At 46.2% G+C, this 14990-nt stretch overlaps 1 protein-coding gene across 1 annotated transcript; it reads right to left on the reverse strand.

Annotated features, from left to right (window-relative positions):
• Positions 1-5358: 5358 nt before the first annotated feature.
• LOC123171937 (protein FAR1-RELATED SEQUENCE 5-like) lies at positions 5359-8379 on the reverse strand. Its single transcript, XM_044589067.1, has 2 exons — positions 8109-8379; positions 5359-7833 (listed from the first exon to the last, which is right to left on the reverse strand). The coding sequence occupies exon 2, from the start codon at positions 7795-7797 to the stop codon at positions 5614-5616; it is 2184 nt and encodes a 727-aa protein (XP_044445002.1). The 5' UTR covers positions 7798-7833; positions 8109-8379; the 3' UTR covers positions 5359-5613.
• Between the last annotated feature and the right edge of the window lie 6611 nt (positions 8380-14990).

A 14990-nucleotide genomic window follows, 5' to 3' on the forward strand; every position in this document is an offset into this window, starting at 1 on the left:
CTACCACTGCTGTCCTTGGTATCCGAATTACCAGGGCTCTTGGTCATGTTATTGCTGCGAGCTAGCCAGCTGTCTTCTGCCGCGCAAAAGCGGGTCATAAGTGTCGTGAGGGCTGCCATAGATTTCGGCTTTTCCTGTCCTAGGTGCCGTGCAAGCCACTCGTCATGGATGTTATGCTTGAAGGCTGCTAGGGCCTCTGCATCCGGACAGTCGACGATTTGATTTTTCTTGGTTAGGAACCGTGTCCAGAATTGTCTGGCCGATTCCTCTGGATGCTGAATTATGTGGCTAATGTCATCGGCGTCTGGTGGTCACACATAAGTGCCCTGGAAATTATCGAGGAATGCGGTTTCCAGGTCCTCCCAACAACCAATTGATTCTGCTAGCAAGCTGTTAAGCCAATGCCGAGCTGGTCCTTTAAGCTTGAGTGGGAGGTATTTGATGGCGTGTAGGTCATCACCGCGGGTCATGTGGATATGAAGGAGATAGTCCTCGATCCATACCACAGGATCTGTTGTGCCATCGTATGATTCGATGTTCACGGGTTTGTAACCCTCGGGGATTTGATGATCCATTACTTCATCTATGAAGCATAGTGGGTGTGCGGCGCCTCTGTATTGGGCTATATCACGACGCAGCTCAAACGAGCTTTGTCTACTGTTTTCGGCCCGGCCGGATTGACTGTATCCGGAGTGATGATTACCGTCTCGTGCCGTGGGGCGCCCACGCGATCCATAGATCGATCTTGTTTGCCTTGCCTTGTCCTCCAATATATCTCGGAGGTCTGGCGCATTTTCCCGTGCCTTGGTATTTTTTGAGCGGCGCCGGGGTGTGGCTTGAGTGGAGGGCCGAGAGGCCTCTCTCTCGTGGTCACGGGGTGGCCGGTCGGCCGCATCATGCGCTGGTGATGTAGGTTTAGGTGCTTCCTCCTCTAATCGGGGTAGCAACCTGCGCTTTGGGTAGCTCTTGGAGGGGCGTTCGAGTTCATACTCTTCGGCCGCAAGGACTTCAGTCCATCTATCGGCTAGCAAATCTTGATCAGCTCTAAGTTGTTGATGTTTTTTCTTGAGGCTGCTCGCCGTGGCCATAAGCCTGTCGTTGTCGAGGCTTGCCTCGTCTTCGGAGGGAGGCATATAATTATCGTCCTCGACCTCTCTGTCTGCCGCTCTCCCATGAGGGCTGGCTTCTCCATCCTCCTGTGCTGAATCTTGCTGGAGGTGGTTGTCTTCGGCACTGTCTGGGGTGTTATTTTCTCGCGTGCCGGAATCACCGTTTTTGCTTTGGCGGGATTTAGAGCGGCGCCGCTGACGCTGGCGCTTAGGCTGCTTCTTGGAGGGGTCATCCTCCGCTGTTCCATTGCCATTGCCTTCTTTTGGGGTGTCCACCATGTATATATCATATGACGAGGTGGCTTTCCAGTGCCCTATAGGCGCTGGTTCTTGATCGTCTCCTGCATCGGCGTCCATACCGTCGATGTCTTCGGAGTCGAAGTCGAGCATGTCGGTTAAATCATCGACAGTGGCTACGAAGTGGGTGGTGGGTGGGCTTTGAATTTATTCATCATCCGCATCCCAACCTTGCTGACCATAGTACGGCCAGGGCTCTCCTGATAAAGAGAGAGACTTTAGTGAATTCAGAATATCGCCGAAGGGCGAGTGCTGAAAGATGTCCGCGGCGGTGAACTCCGTGATCGGCGCCCAATCGGGTTCGATCGGTAGGGGCGTGGAGGGCTCGAAGTCTGGAGAGGAGTCCGGCTCCTTGGAGTCACGGGCTTCGCAGAGAATAGGGCTGGTGTTCGGCTCGATCGCCGTAGAGATTGCAGCCCCCAAGGCGGTGTCCAATCACCCATCCTCGATTGGCGTAGTTGGCTCCGAATTAAGGGTCAGAGCTGATGCGGGTGCGGCCTCCAGGGCACTGTTCGGCGGTAGAGCTAGATCATGCCCATCGTGACAGTGCGGCGTGCTCAGCTGCGGCTCGAATCCGTCAAAGATCAAGTCTCCGCGGAGGTCGGCCGTGTAGCTCAAACTTCCAAATCTGACCTGATGGCCAGGGGCGTAGCTTTCGATCTGCTCCAGATGGCCAAGCGAATTGGCCCGCAGTGCAAAGCCGCCAAATACGAAGACCTGTCCGGGAAGAAAAGTCTCACCCTAGATCGCATTTTCGTTGATGATCGGAGGAGCCATCGGGCCTAAAAGTTACGACACAGAGGAACTCTCAATGAAAGCACCAATGTCGGTGTCAAAACCGGCGGATGTCGGGTAGGGGGTCCCGAACTGTGTGTCTAGGCGGATGGTAACAGGAGACAAGGGACACGATGTTTTTACCCAGGTTCGGGCCCTCTCGATGGAGGTAAAACCCTACTCCTGCTTGATTAATATTGATGATATGGGTAGTACAAGAGTAGATCTACCACGAGATTAAGGAGGCTAAACCCTAGAAGCTAGCCTATGGTATGATTGTTGTTCGTCCTATGGACTAAAACCCTCCGGTTTATATAGACACCGGAGAGGGCTAGGGTTACACAGAGTCGGTTACAATGGTAGGAGATCTACATATCCGTATCGCCAAGCTTGCCTTCCACGCCAAGGAAAGTCCCTTCTGGACACGGGACGAAGTCTTCAATCTTGTATCTTCATAGTCCAGGAGTCCGGCCGAAGGTATAGTCAGGCTATCCGGACACCCCCTAATTCAGGACTCCCTCACTCGCGCTTGACTTCGTATGTAATTCATGGACCACCTGTCTAGTGATCTATTCTGGTATCAGGCGCAATGCTTATTCCCATTGCTCTATACCCCTTTCACACTTCGTTTCAGAAAACAAACGTTTGCCTATGCGCTTGAAACTTCCATTTTGCACCTCCTTACTTTGATCTCGATAATTTGTTAAGTATCAATTCGAGAGTTACTTTCCGCCACCATCCCCGATGTTATCAACCAGATAGTCAACCTTGTGAGGTTCGTTCTCCCAAAATAACCCCGCTTTATTCTACCGTAAGTACGATGGAGTTCCCGAAGAAAGAATGTCGACTTCATCATGATGACCTGAAGCAGAGAAATTAAGACATCAATGTATTGGATCAACCTCTTCGAGAAGAGTAACGAATACCGATAACCCTCGCTAGAATTTCGTAACCAGAACTTTCCCCCTTACTCCCCTCTTAAATCTCGGGACGAGATTTCTTGTAGTGGAGGAGAATTGTGACGACCGGATCATTAAGCTACAGTAATCTCTACTAATGATGCCATGTCACCATGATTAATGTGGTTAATCTCACGTTAGTTCAAAACCGATCCAAAATTCAAATTTAAAATAAAGTTGAACAATAAAGTTTTTAAACAATAAAACTAAAATCTTCTAGAGGGGGAAAATAATCCATAATAAATATTAGAGGAGAGACCACATTTTTATAATGTGTTTACATGTTCAAAACTAAATAAGATAGTGATTTAAAAGTTTAATTAAAAATGCCTTTTATTATTATGAAATGCTAGACTATTTTCTTTAGTGGTCAAACTTGTTATTACAGAGGCTTAAATTACAACACTATTTTTGGTGCCAATTGTATATTTTAGAAAACAAAAACGAATTAAACAATAAAATAAAATAGAGAAGAAAATAAGTAAAACGGAAAACAAAAAAACTAAAATAAAAGCATAGGCCACCCCCTCTCACATGGGCCTCGGCCCACCAGGCCACCACCTAGGCCGGCCCATCCCCACTCCTCCCCTTAACTCCCCACTCCCACCGAACCCTAACCCGTACCCCCCCACGATTCCCCTTTCCCCTCGTCACCCTCCCAGCGCCGCCTCCCGCGCACACACGACACACGCACGCAGACGTGCAGGGGAGGGCGCCCCTGTTCGGTCCCCTCCTCTCGACGCGCACCGCGCCCAAGGACCGCCGCCTCCGCCCTGCAACTCCTCCAACATCGCCGCAACGAGCCCCTCCGCCGGATCCCCCTCGTCCCGACCCCTCCCCGCCGGCTCCTCCAACCTCGCGCCGCGCCCCTGCCTCAGCGGACGGCCTCGACCTCCCCCGGCTTCACCGAGACCTCCACGAGCTCCGCTGTGAGCCTCTCCGACGACCCCCTCTCAACCTCGTCGCCGTAATCGCCGTTCGCGTCCTCCCGTTGCTGCGCCCGGTGCCCTGCTCCGTGCACGACCAGGCTGCGCCCGCGCCGGCCTCCGCCCCGCGCCTGCCGTGCTGTCCTGGAGCTCCGCGTGCCCGCTTGCCTCTGGATGCGCTCACCGCGCCCAGCCCGCGACCTGGGTTCCCCCTGCCGTACCCGCGCGCCCAACCCATCCCCTGGCCGCGTCCGCCTGGGCGTGGTGCGCCGGCAGCATGCCCGTGCTGCCCCGCTCCGCCGCCCTGCCTGCTCGTCCTCACGCCGCACTGCTCCACCGACGCGCCCGAGATGCGCTGCCGCCCGCCGTTGCTCGCTACTGCTACCGCCGCTGCTCCCTGCCTGCGCCCTTTTCCTGCAGCGCCCGCCCCGCTCGTCCCGCCGGCACCGGCGCTGCCCGCCGCCGGAGCCGCCCCGTTACCGGCCGGCCCTTGCCCCCCCTGCGCCTGACCGTGGTCGCCGGCCCTCCTCTGCGAGGCCCTGCGTGGACTGGGATCAGGTGACATGCCTCTTGGCAGTCACCGCGTAACATGCGCCCTCCCATCCATCGTTGGTTCCTCATCCAACGCCACTGATTGATCCAAGTGCAAAACGATTCAGACTTGAGCTTTTTTCAGACAGTCGACAGTAGCAAGCGTCTCACAACAGCGATCATTTTGCTAGTCCAGAAACTACAGCTTTATATGTTGTACCAATTTGTATACATTAAAATCAAGACCTGGCAACGATCAAGCATGCATCAACCAATTTATCAACACATTCAGCCACCATCCTCACATTAGAAAACTGAAAAAAATTTCCATACTTACACATCTTTAGACAGCCGACAGTGTAAACAACATCAGTCAGTTTCTATCAAGCATACATCAACCAATTCATGAACCCGTCCAGCCATCATCCACACATTAGAAAACTGAAAAAAAAAAATCCAAACTTACTATTCTTTAGACAGCCAACAGTAAAGCCAACATCAGTCAGTTTTGATGCAATTAGAGATAAAAAACAACAGGAACTATTTAAGGTTAAAAAGAGGTATTGTACATGATCGAGTCAATAAATTCAACACTTAGCATTGAAAGAAACAGCAGCCATCATTCTTGCTCAAGATCAACACTAGTATTGCTGGACCAAATTACATGCTGCCACTAGCAGTACTCAACATGTAAATTCTGCAGCAACAAGTCTTGCTAGTGAAACAATCATCGGAGTACACAAAATAGGCCGTTTTACTTGTACACTTGGGCCACAAAAGACTATAGTTAGCCCCAACTATAGTTAACTCTGTCCAAAATACTATCTAGAAGACTTGCACATGCTAAAACAAATGATGAACATCACAAGGTGGAGTTGTCAAGAGTTGGGTGAAACTGAAGATTGCATTGCACTCTTGAAACTCCAAGTTTGCTCCTTTGTTCTTGTCATCCTTCTCCGCTTCCACTTGAGGCTTCCCCTTCTTTTGTTGCTTCTAGTGAAAATTAAAGTAACTAGTTTAGAATTGAACAATGAACAAATCATGTAAATAACGACATACCTTTGCTCCTTTTTTTGTTGGTGTGGTAGTTTTAGTTGACCTGCGCTTCCCCTTGAGTAACTTATCAAGCCAACCTTTCTTTCTCCTTAAATTTCTTGATTGAACCTCTTTTTTCTTTAGTTGTGCGGAACAAAGAAACTCATTTGTTTGCTGGACATTTGGTTCAACATTTTCCTTGTCTTTACATGGTTCATTCATAGCACTAGTAGTTGCGTTGAGTTTATCCTCTATTTGTGGAGCAACAGAATCAAGTGCATTCTCCAATAGCACACAACATTCTAAATAGTTGGCTGCTTTATGTGCCAAATTGTGAAATTTATGAGACAAATCCTGGTACCGAAGTTGAGCTTCTAGTTTTGGATTTTCTACAACATTCCTTCCTTGCCTATCTTGTATACTTCCATTGCGTGCTTCTCTAGTCCATCTCTTTAAGACATAATGTGTTGGCATTGTCTTTATATTCAGCAAATCAAGAACTTTGAGACCATGTCCACACAATACTCCTGCCCTATTGAACATTCCACAACTACATGAAATGGTTTGGGTCAAAGGATCACTTATCACTATGCGCTCCTCCTCGAACTGTAAATCACCATGCAAACTCCCAATAGCAACACCAAATTTGTTATTTCCATCCAATACTCTACAACATGCAGCCATGGATCTTTCATACTCACCTTGGAAAGCTTCAAAAATAATTGGAGTATACACTTTGCTTGCTTGCACCAACATAGGTGTGAACATTTTGATTCTTGGTAATTTTTTCCTTGCCTCAAATTCAGATTCCAATTCCTTTCTTCTTTTCACTTCCATCGTCCTCTCAAAGTGCATCAAGAATCGAACAATATGAAAATCTGATTTCAAATGATTCTTCAATGCATTGTTGAAGCTCTCACTTAGTTGTGTACTCCTCACTCCCAAACTGAAGACATCTCTCATATAACATTCAGCCCATTTTTCCTTCACCTTGTAGATACTATCTAACCAAGTTTGCTTATGCACCTTTTGTCTCATATTATCAAACGCTTCTTCAAATTCTGCCTTGTCCTCATAACCATACATACATGCACCAAAATCAGTGAGAATGTGAGTCTCCTTTTCTTCATCTTCCACTTCATCTTCCTCTTCGTCCTTCACTGAAGATAAATGTTTGACAGCATTTTGCATTATGTGGAAGGTGCACAATCCATGATATGATTGCGTGAAGACATGCTCTATAGCTTTTCCCATTGCTATATCTTGATCCGTATAAATAGTTCTAGGTTGTCTTTCATTATGTGCTGCTAGAAAACTCTCAAAGAGCCATATAAACGAGTCTCGTGTTTCATCAAACATCAAGGCAGCACCAAAAATGGTGGTTTCTCTAAACTGATTGAGCCCAAGAAAAATACCAAATGGCCTATACTCTTTATTTGTGCCAAATGTGGTGTCAAATGTGACAACATCACCAAAGTGTGCATAATCAAGTAACATTTTAGCATCAACCCAGAATATGTTGGCAATATTCTCCTCACAATCGAGCTGCAAAGCATATTGAAATGATGGATTCTCAGCAACTTTGTCGCGAAAATACTTCAACATACTCCCAGCCTGTCCAAAAGCCAATTCTCTCTGTCTCTTGGTTCGCAAATGATTCTTTTGGTCCCGACAAGTATAGCCAAGGTTAAGCGGCCCACCAACTTTACGACAAGCAAACTCATGTGCGGCTTTTGGCATAATTCCAGAATCATCAGCGGTTTCTATCTCGAAAGCTTGCAGTTCTAAAATCTTTCTTTGTGAAGCCAACAAGTGGCGGGTTTGTGGCAATTGAAGGTAGTGGTTGTGTTCCAACACAATTTCAGTAATTTCATAATTTTCTGTCGCTCGATCCAATGTAATAACCATCCGAACTAGACAATCAATTCTTGTTTCAGCTCTAAAACGCTTTGGCTCACGTTTGGTTTGACATTTCCTTCTAAGACCCTCATTGGAACAAACAAATCTGCATGAAGTCACCTTTCCATCAAATTTGCTTTTGTTGGTGCATCTTTTCCTCACATCAAAGCCTATGTGACCCCCATATTCTACCCAAAACATCCAAGCCTCATTTGAATCTTTGAATCTCATACCAACTTGAGGTATCCTCTTGTCAATTTGTGCCATTGCACAACACTTTCACAATTGCATAATACCCAAATTCTGCCAAAATTCAAAACGACATGTATATCAGAGAAAAAACAAGCACGGATGTGCAACAATGATTAAGAAAATTGAATGATGTGCACCAAGTACAATGACATCACTTCAACATCAGGGACTTGTTCTAACAATTGTCTTCATTCAAAAGATATAAACAGGATGATGATTTTCTACAGATTACTCCTCAAGCAACACACATTGTTCTGTTAAATTTTGTCCTAAATATCCTCAGACAGAAACATATACGAAACAAAGGAGGGGTTGTGCCTTAGTACCTCTGAACCTCCTGTAGGTTGCTCCTGTTGAGGTGGAGAAGCTCCACAATCTGGAGCAGAGAAGCACCCAAATCGGCGGAATCGGAGAGGTCCGACGTGTCGGCGTAGCACCTCCGTGACGGCTCAATCACTACCCCCTCGAGCACCTCCGTGGAAGCTCAGCCTTGGCGCCCCTCGAGCACCTCCGCGACGGCTCAACCCCGGCCCCCCCTCGAGCACCTCCGCGGCGGCTCAGCCCCGGCCCCCCTCGAGCACCTCCGCGGCGTGCAGCTCAGCCACAGCCCTGTTGGAAATATGCCCTAGAGGCAATAATAAATTAGTTATTATTATATTTCCTTGTTCATGATAATCGTTTATTATCCATGCTAGAATTATATTGATAGGAAACTCAGATACATGTGTGGATACATAGACAACACCATGTCCCTAGTAAGCCTCTAGTTGACTAGCTCGTTGATCAATAGATGGTTACGGTTTCCTGACCATGGACATTGGATGTCGTTCATAACGGGATCACATCATTAGGAGAATGATGTGATGGACAAGACCCAATCCTAAGCATAACACTAGATCGTGTAGTTCGTGTGCTAAAGCTTTTCTAATGTCAAGTATCATTTCCTTAGACCATGAGATTGTGCAACTCCCGGATACCGTAGGAGTGCTTTGGGTGTACCAAACGTCACAACGTAACTGGGTGGCTATAAAGGTACACTACAGGTATCTTCGAAAGTGTCTGTTGGGTTGGCACGAATCGAGACTGGGATTTGTCACTCCGTGTAAACGGAGAGGTATCTCTGGGCCCACTCGGTAGGACATCATCATAATGTGCACAATGTGATCAAGGAGTTGATCGCGGGATGATGTGTTACGGAACGAGTAAAGAGACTTGCCGGTAACGAGATTGAACAAGGTATCGGATACCGACGATCGAATCTCGGGCAAGTATCGTACCGCTAGACAAAGGGAATTGTATACGGGATTGATTAAGTCCTCGACATCGTGGTTCATCCGATGAGATCATCGAGGAGCATGTGGGAGCCAACATGGGTATCCAGATCCCGCTGTTGGTTATTGGCCGGAGAGTCGTCTCGGTCATGTCTACGTGTCTCCCGAACCCATAGGGTCTACACACTTAAGGTTCGGTGACGCTAGGGTTATAGAGATATTAGTATGCGGTAACCCGAAAGTTGTTCGGAGTCCCGGATGAGATCCCGGACGTCACGAGGAGTTCCGGAATGGTCCGGAGGTAAAGAATTATATATAGGAAGTGCTATTTCGGCCATCGGGACAAGTTTCGGGGTCACCGGTATTGTACCGGGACCACCAGAAGGGTCCCGGGGGTCCACCGGGTGGGGCCACCTGCCCCGGGGGGCCACATGGGCTGTAGGGGGTGCGGCTTGGCCTACATGGGCCAAGGGCACCATCCCCTAGAGGCCCATGCGCCAAAGGGACAAGAGGAGGGGAGAGTCCTAAAGGGGGAAGGCACCTCCGAGGTGCCTTGGGGAGGATGGACTCCTCCCCCCTTGGCCGCACCCTTCCTTGGAGGAAGGGGCAAGGCTGCGCCCTCCCCCTCTCCCTTGGCCCTATATATAGTGGGGGGGAAGGGAGGGAAACCCAACCTAAGCCCTGGCGCCTCCCTCTCCCTCCCATGACACATCTCCCTCCTCCTGCAGCGCTTGGCGAAGCCCTATTGGAATCCCGCTACTTCCACCACCACGCCGTCGTGCTGCTGGATCTCCATCAACCTCTCCTTCCCCCTTGCTGGATCAAGAAGGAGGAGACGTCGCTGCTCCGTATGTGTGTTGAACGCGGAGGTACCGTCCGTTCGGCGCTAGGATCATCGGTGATTTGGATCACGACGAGTACGACTCCATCAACCCCGTTCTCTTGAACGCTTCCGCGCGCGATCTACAAGGGTATGTAGATCCACTCCTCCCTCGTTGCTAGATGACTCCATAGATTGATCTTGGTGACACGTAGGAAAATTTTGAATTTCTGCTACGTTCCCCAACAGTGGCATCATGAGCTAGGTCTATGCGTAGATTCTATGCACGAGTAGAACACAAAGAAGTTGTGGGCGTTGATTTTGTTCAATATGCTTGCCGTTACTAGTCTTATCTTGATTCGACGGCATCGTGGGATGAAGCGGCCCGGACCAACCTTACACGTATGCTTACGTGAGACCGGTTCCACCGACTGACATGCACTAGTTGCATTAGGTGGCTGGCGGGTGTCTGTCTCTCCCACTTTAGTCGGATCGGATTCGATGAAAAGGGTCCTTATGAAGGGTAAATAGCAATTGGCATATCACGTTGTGGTTTTTGCGTAGGTAAGAAACGTTCTTGCTAGAAACCCATAGCAGCCACGTAAAACATGCAAACAACAATTAGAGGACGTTTAACTTGTTTTTGCAGGTTATGCTATGTGATGTGATATGGCCAAAAGGATGTGATGAATGATATATGTGATGTATGAGATTGATCATGTTCTTGTAATAGGAATCACGACTTGCATGTCGATGAGTATGACAACCGGCAGGAGCCATAGGAGTTGTCTTAATTTATTTATGACCTGCGTGTCAACATAAACGTCATGTAATTACTTTACTTTATTGCTAATCGTTAGCTGTAGTAGTAGAAGTAATAAGTTGGCGAGACAACTTCATGGAGACACAATGATAGAGATCATGATGATGGAGATCATGGTGTCATGCCGGTGACAAGATGATCATGGAGCCCCGAAGATGGAGATCAAAAGGAGCAATATGATATTGGCCATATCATGTCACTATTTGATTGCATGTGATGTTTATCATGTTTATATATCTTATTTGCTTAGAACGACGGTAGTAAATAAGATGATCCCTCATTTAAATTTCAAGAAAGTGTTCCCCCTAACTGTGCACCATTGCGAAAGTTCATCGTTTCGAAGCACCACGTGATGATCGGGTGTGATAGATTCTTACGTTCACGTACAACGGGTGTAAGACAGATTTACACACGCGAAACACTTAGGTTGACTTGACGAGCCTAGCATGTACAGTCATGGCCTCGAAACACAAGAGACCGAAAGGTCGAGCATGAGTCGTATAGAAGATATGATCAACATGAATATGTTCACCGACGTTGACTAGTCCGTCTCACGTGATGATCGGACACGGCCTAGTTGACTCGGATCATGTAATCACTTAGATGACTGAGGGGATGTCTATCTGAGTGGGAGTTCATAAGATGAACTTAATTATCCTGAACATAGTCAAAAGATCTTCGCAAATTATGTCGTAGCTCGCGCTTTAGTTCTACTGTTTAGATATGTTCCTAGAGAAAAATTAGTTGAAAGTTGATAGTAGCAATTATGCGGACTAGGTCCGTAAACTGAGGATTGTCCTCATTGCTTCTTAGAAGGCTTATGTCCTTAATGCACCGCTCAGTGTGCTGAACCTCGAACGTTGTCTGTGGATGTTGCGAACATCTGACATACACGTTTTGATAACTACGTGATAGTTCAGTTAAACGGTTTAGAGTTGAGGCACCGAAGACGGTTTTGAAACGTCACGAAACATATGAGATGTTTCGAGGGCTGAAATTGGAATTTCAGGCTCGTGCCCACGTCAAGAGGTATAAGACCTCCGACGATTCTCTTAGCCCACAAACTAAGGGAGAAAAGCTCAATTGTTGAGCTTGTGCACAGATTGTCTGAGTACAACAATCGCTTGAATCGAGTGGGAGTTAATCTTCCAGATGAGACGGTGATGTTTTTCCAAAGTCATTGCCACCAAGCAGCTAGAGCTTCGTGATGAACTATAACATATCAGGGATAGATATGATGATCCTTGAAATATTCGCAATGTTTGACACCGCGAAAGTAGAAATCAAGAAGGAGCATCAATTGTTGATGGTTGGTGAAACCACTAGTTTCAAGAAGGGCAATGGCACGAAGGGATACTTCATGAAACGGCAATTTAGCTGCTGCTCTAGTGAAGAAACCCAAGGTTGAACCCAAACCCGAGACTAAGTGCTTCTGTAATAAAGGGAACAACCACTGGAGCAGAATTACCCTAGATACTTGGTAGATGAGAATGCTGACAAGGTCGATAGAAGTATATTGGATATACATTGTGTTGATGTGTACTTTACTAGTACTCCTAGTAGCACCAGGGTATTAGATACCGGTTCGGTTGCTAAGTGTTAGTAACTCGAAATAAAAGCTACGGAATAAACGGAGACTAGCTAAAGGTGAGCTGACGATATGTGTTGGAAGTGTTTCCAATGTTGATATGATCAAGCATCGCACGCTCCCTCTACCATCGAGATTGGTGTTTGCGTTGAGCATAGACATGATTGGATTATGTCTATCGCAATACGGTTATTCATTTAAAGAGAATAATAGTTACTCTGTTTATTTGAATAATACCTTCAAATGGTCTTACACCTGAAATGAATGGTTTATTGAATCTCGATCATAGTGATACACATGTTCATGCCAAAAGATAGTAATGATAGTACCACCTACTTGTGGCACTGCCACTTAAGTCATATCGGTATAAAACGCATGAAGAAGCTCCATGTTGATGGATCTTTGGGCTCACTCGTTTTTGTAAAGTTTGAGACATGCGAGCCATGTCTATTGGTGTATATGCATGAAGAAACTCAATGCAAATGGACCGTTTGGACTCACTTGATTTTGAATCACTTGAGACATGCAAATCATACCACATGGGCAAGATGACTGAAAGCCTCGTTTTCAGTAAAATGGAACTAGAAAGCAACTTGTTGGAAGTAATACATTTTGATGTGTGCAATCCAATGAGTGCTGAGGCATGTAGTGGATATCGTTATGTTCTTACTTCACAGATGATTTGAGTAGATGTTGAGTATATTTACTTGATGAATCACGAGTCTGAATTATTGAAAGGATCAAGTAATTTCAGGGTGAAGTTGAAAGATCATCGTGACAAGAGGATAAAAGATCTATGATATGATCATAGAGATGAATATCTGAATTACGAGTTTGGCACAGAATTAAGACATTGTGGAAATTGTTTCACAACTAATACAACCTGGAACACCATAGTGTGATGGTGTGTCCGAACATCACAACTGCACCCTATTGGATATGATGCATACCATGATGTCTCTTATCGAATTATCACGATAGTTTATGGGTTAGGCATTAGAGACAACCACATTCACTTTAAATAGGGCACCACATAATTCTGATGAGATGACACCATATGAACTATGGTTTAGAGAAACCTAAGCTGTCATTTCTTAAAAGTTTGGGGCTGCGATGCTTATGTGAAAAAGTTTCAGGCTAATAAGCTCGAAGCCAAAGCGGATAAATGCATCTTCATAGGACACCCAAAACAGTTGGGTATACCTCCTGTCTCAGATCCAAAAGCAATAAGGGGTTGTTTCTTGAATCAGGTCCTTTCTCAAGGAAAAGTTTCTCTCGAAAGAATTGAGTGGGAGGATGGTGGAGACTTGATGAGGTTATTGAACCGTCTCTTCAACTAGTGTGTGGCAGGGCACAGGAAGTTGTTCCTGTGGCACCTACACCAATTGAAGTGGAAGCTTATGATAGTGATCATGAAACTTCAGATCAAGTCACTACCAAACCTCGTAGGTCGACAAGGATGCGTACTACTTCAAAGTGGTACGTAACCCTGTCTTGGAAGTCATGTTGCTAGACAACAATGAACCTACGAGGTATGGAGAAGCGATGGTGGGCCCGGATTCTGACGAATGGCTCGAGGCCATATAATCCGAGAGAGGATCCATGTATGAAAACAAAGTGTAGACTTTGGAAGAGCTGCTTGATGGTCGTAAGGCTGTTAGGTACATATGGATTTTAAAAGGAAGACGAACAATGATGGTAAATGTCACCATTAAGAAAGCTCGACTTGTCGTTAAGATGTTTTCCGACAAGTTCAAGGAGTTGACTACGGTGAGACTTTCTCACTCGTAGCGATGCTAAGAGTCTGTTGGAATTATATTAGCGATTACTGCATTATTTATGAAATCTTGCAGATAGGATGTCAAAAACATTGTTTCCTCGACGATTTTCTTGAGGAAAGGTTGTATGTGATACAACTGGAAGGTTTTGTCAATCCTGAAAGATGCTAATAAGTATGCAAAGCTCCAGCAATCCTTCTGAGGACTGGAGTAAGCATCTCGGAGTTGGAATGTATGCTTTGATGATGATCAAAGATTTTGGTGTATACAAAGTTTATGAGAAACTTGTATTTCCAAAGAAGTGAGTGGGAGCACTATAGAATTTCTGATGAATATATGTTGTTGACATATTGTTGATCAGAAATGATGTAGAATTTCTGGAAAGCATATAGGGTTATTTGGAAAGTGTTTTTCAATGGAAAGCTTGGATTAAGCTACTTGAGCATTGAGCATCAAGATCTATAAGGATAGATCAAAACGCTTAATGGTACTTTCAAATGAGCACATTCCTTGACATGATCTTGAAGGTGTTCAAGATGGATCAGTCAAAGAAGGAGATCTTGCCTGAGTTGTAAGGTATGAAGTTAAGACTTAAAGCTCGACCACGGCAGAAGAAAGAGGAAGGACGAAGGTCGTCCCCTATGCTTTTATCATAGGCTCTCTATAGTATGCTATGTTGTGTACGTACCTGAAGTGTGCCTTGCCATGAGTCAGTCAAGGGGTACAAGAGTGATCCAAGAATGGATCACAGTACAGCGGTCAAAGTTATCCTTAGTAACTAGTGGACTAAGGAATTTTCTCGGTTATGGAGGTGATAAAGAGTTCGACGTAAAGAGTTATGACGATGCAAGCTTAACACCTATCCGGATAGCTCTGAGTAGAGATACCGGATACGTATAATGGAGCAACAATTTAGAATAGCTCCAAG

Source organism: Triticum aestivum, chromosome 1A (assembly GCF_018294505.1).
Source record: "Triticum aestivum cultivar Chinese Spring chromosome 1A, IWGSC CS RefSeq v2.1, whole genome shotgun sequence".
Lineage (NCBI taxonomy): Eukaryota > Viridiplantae > Streptophyta > Magnoliopsida > Poales > Poaceae > Triticum > Triticum aestivum.

Bases quoted from the DNA above. Each gene is read 5' to 3' on its own strand.
- LOC123171937 (XM_044589067.1), bottom strand. From the start codon at position 7,797: ATGGCACAAATTGACAAGAGGATACCTCAAGTTGGTATGAGATTCAAA.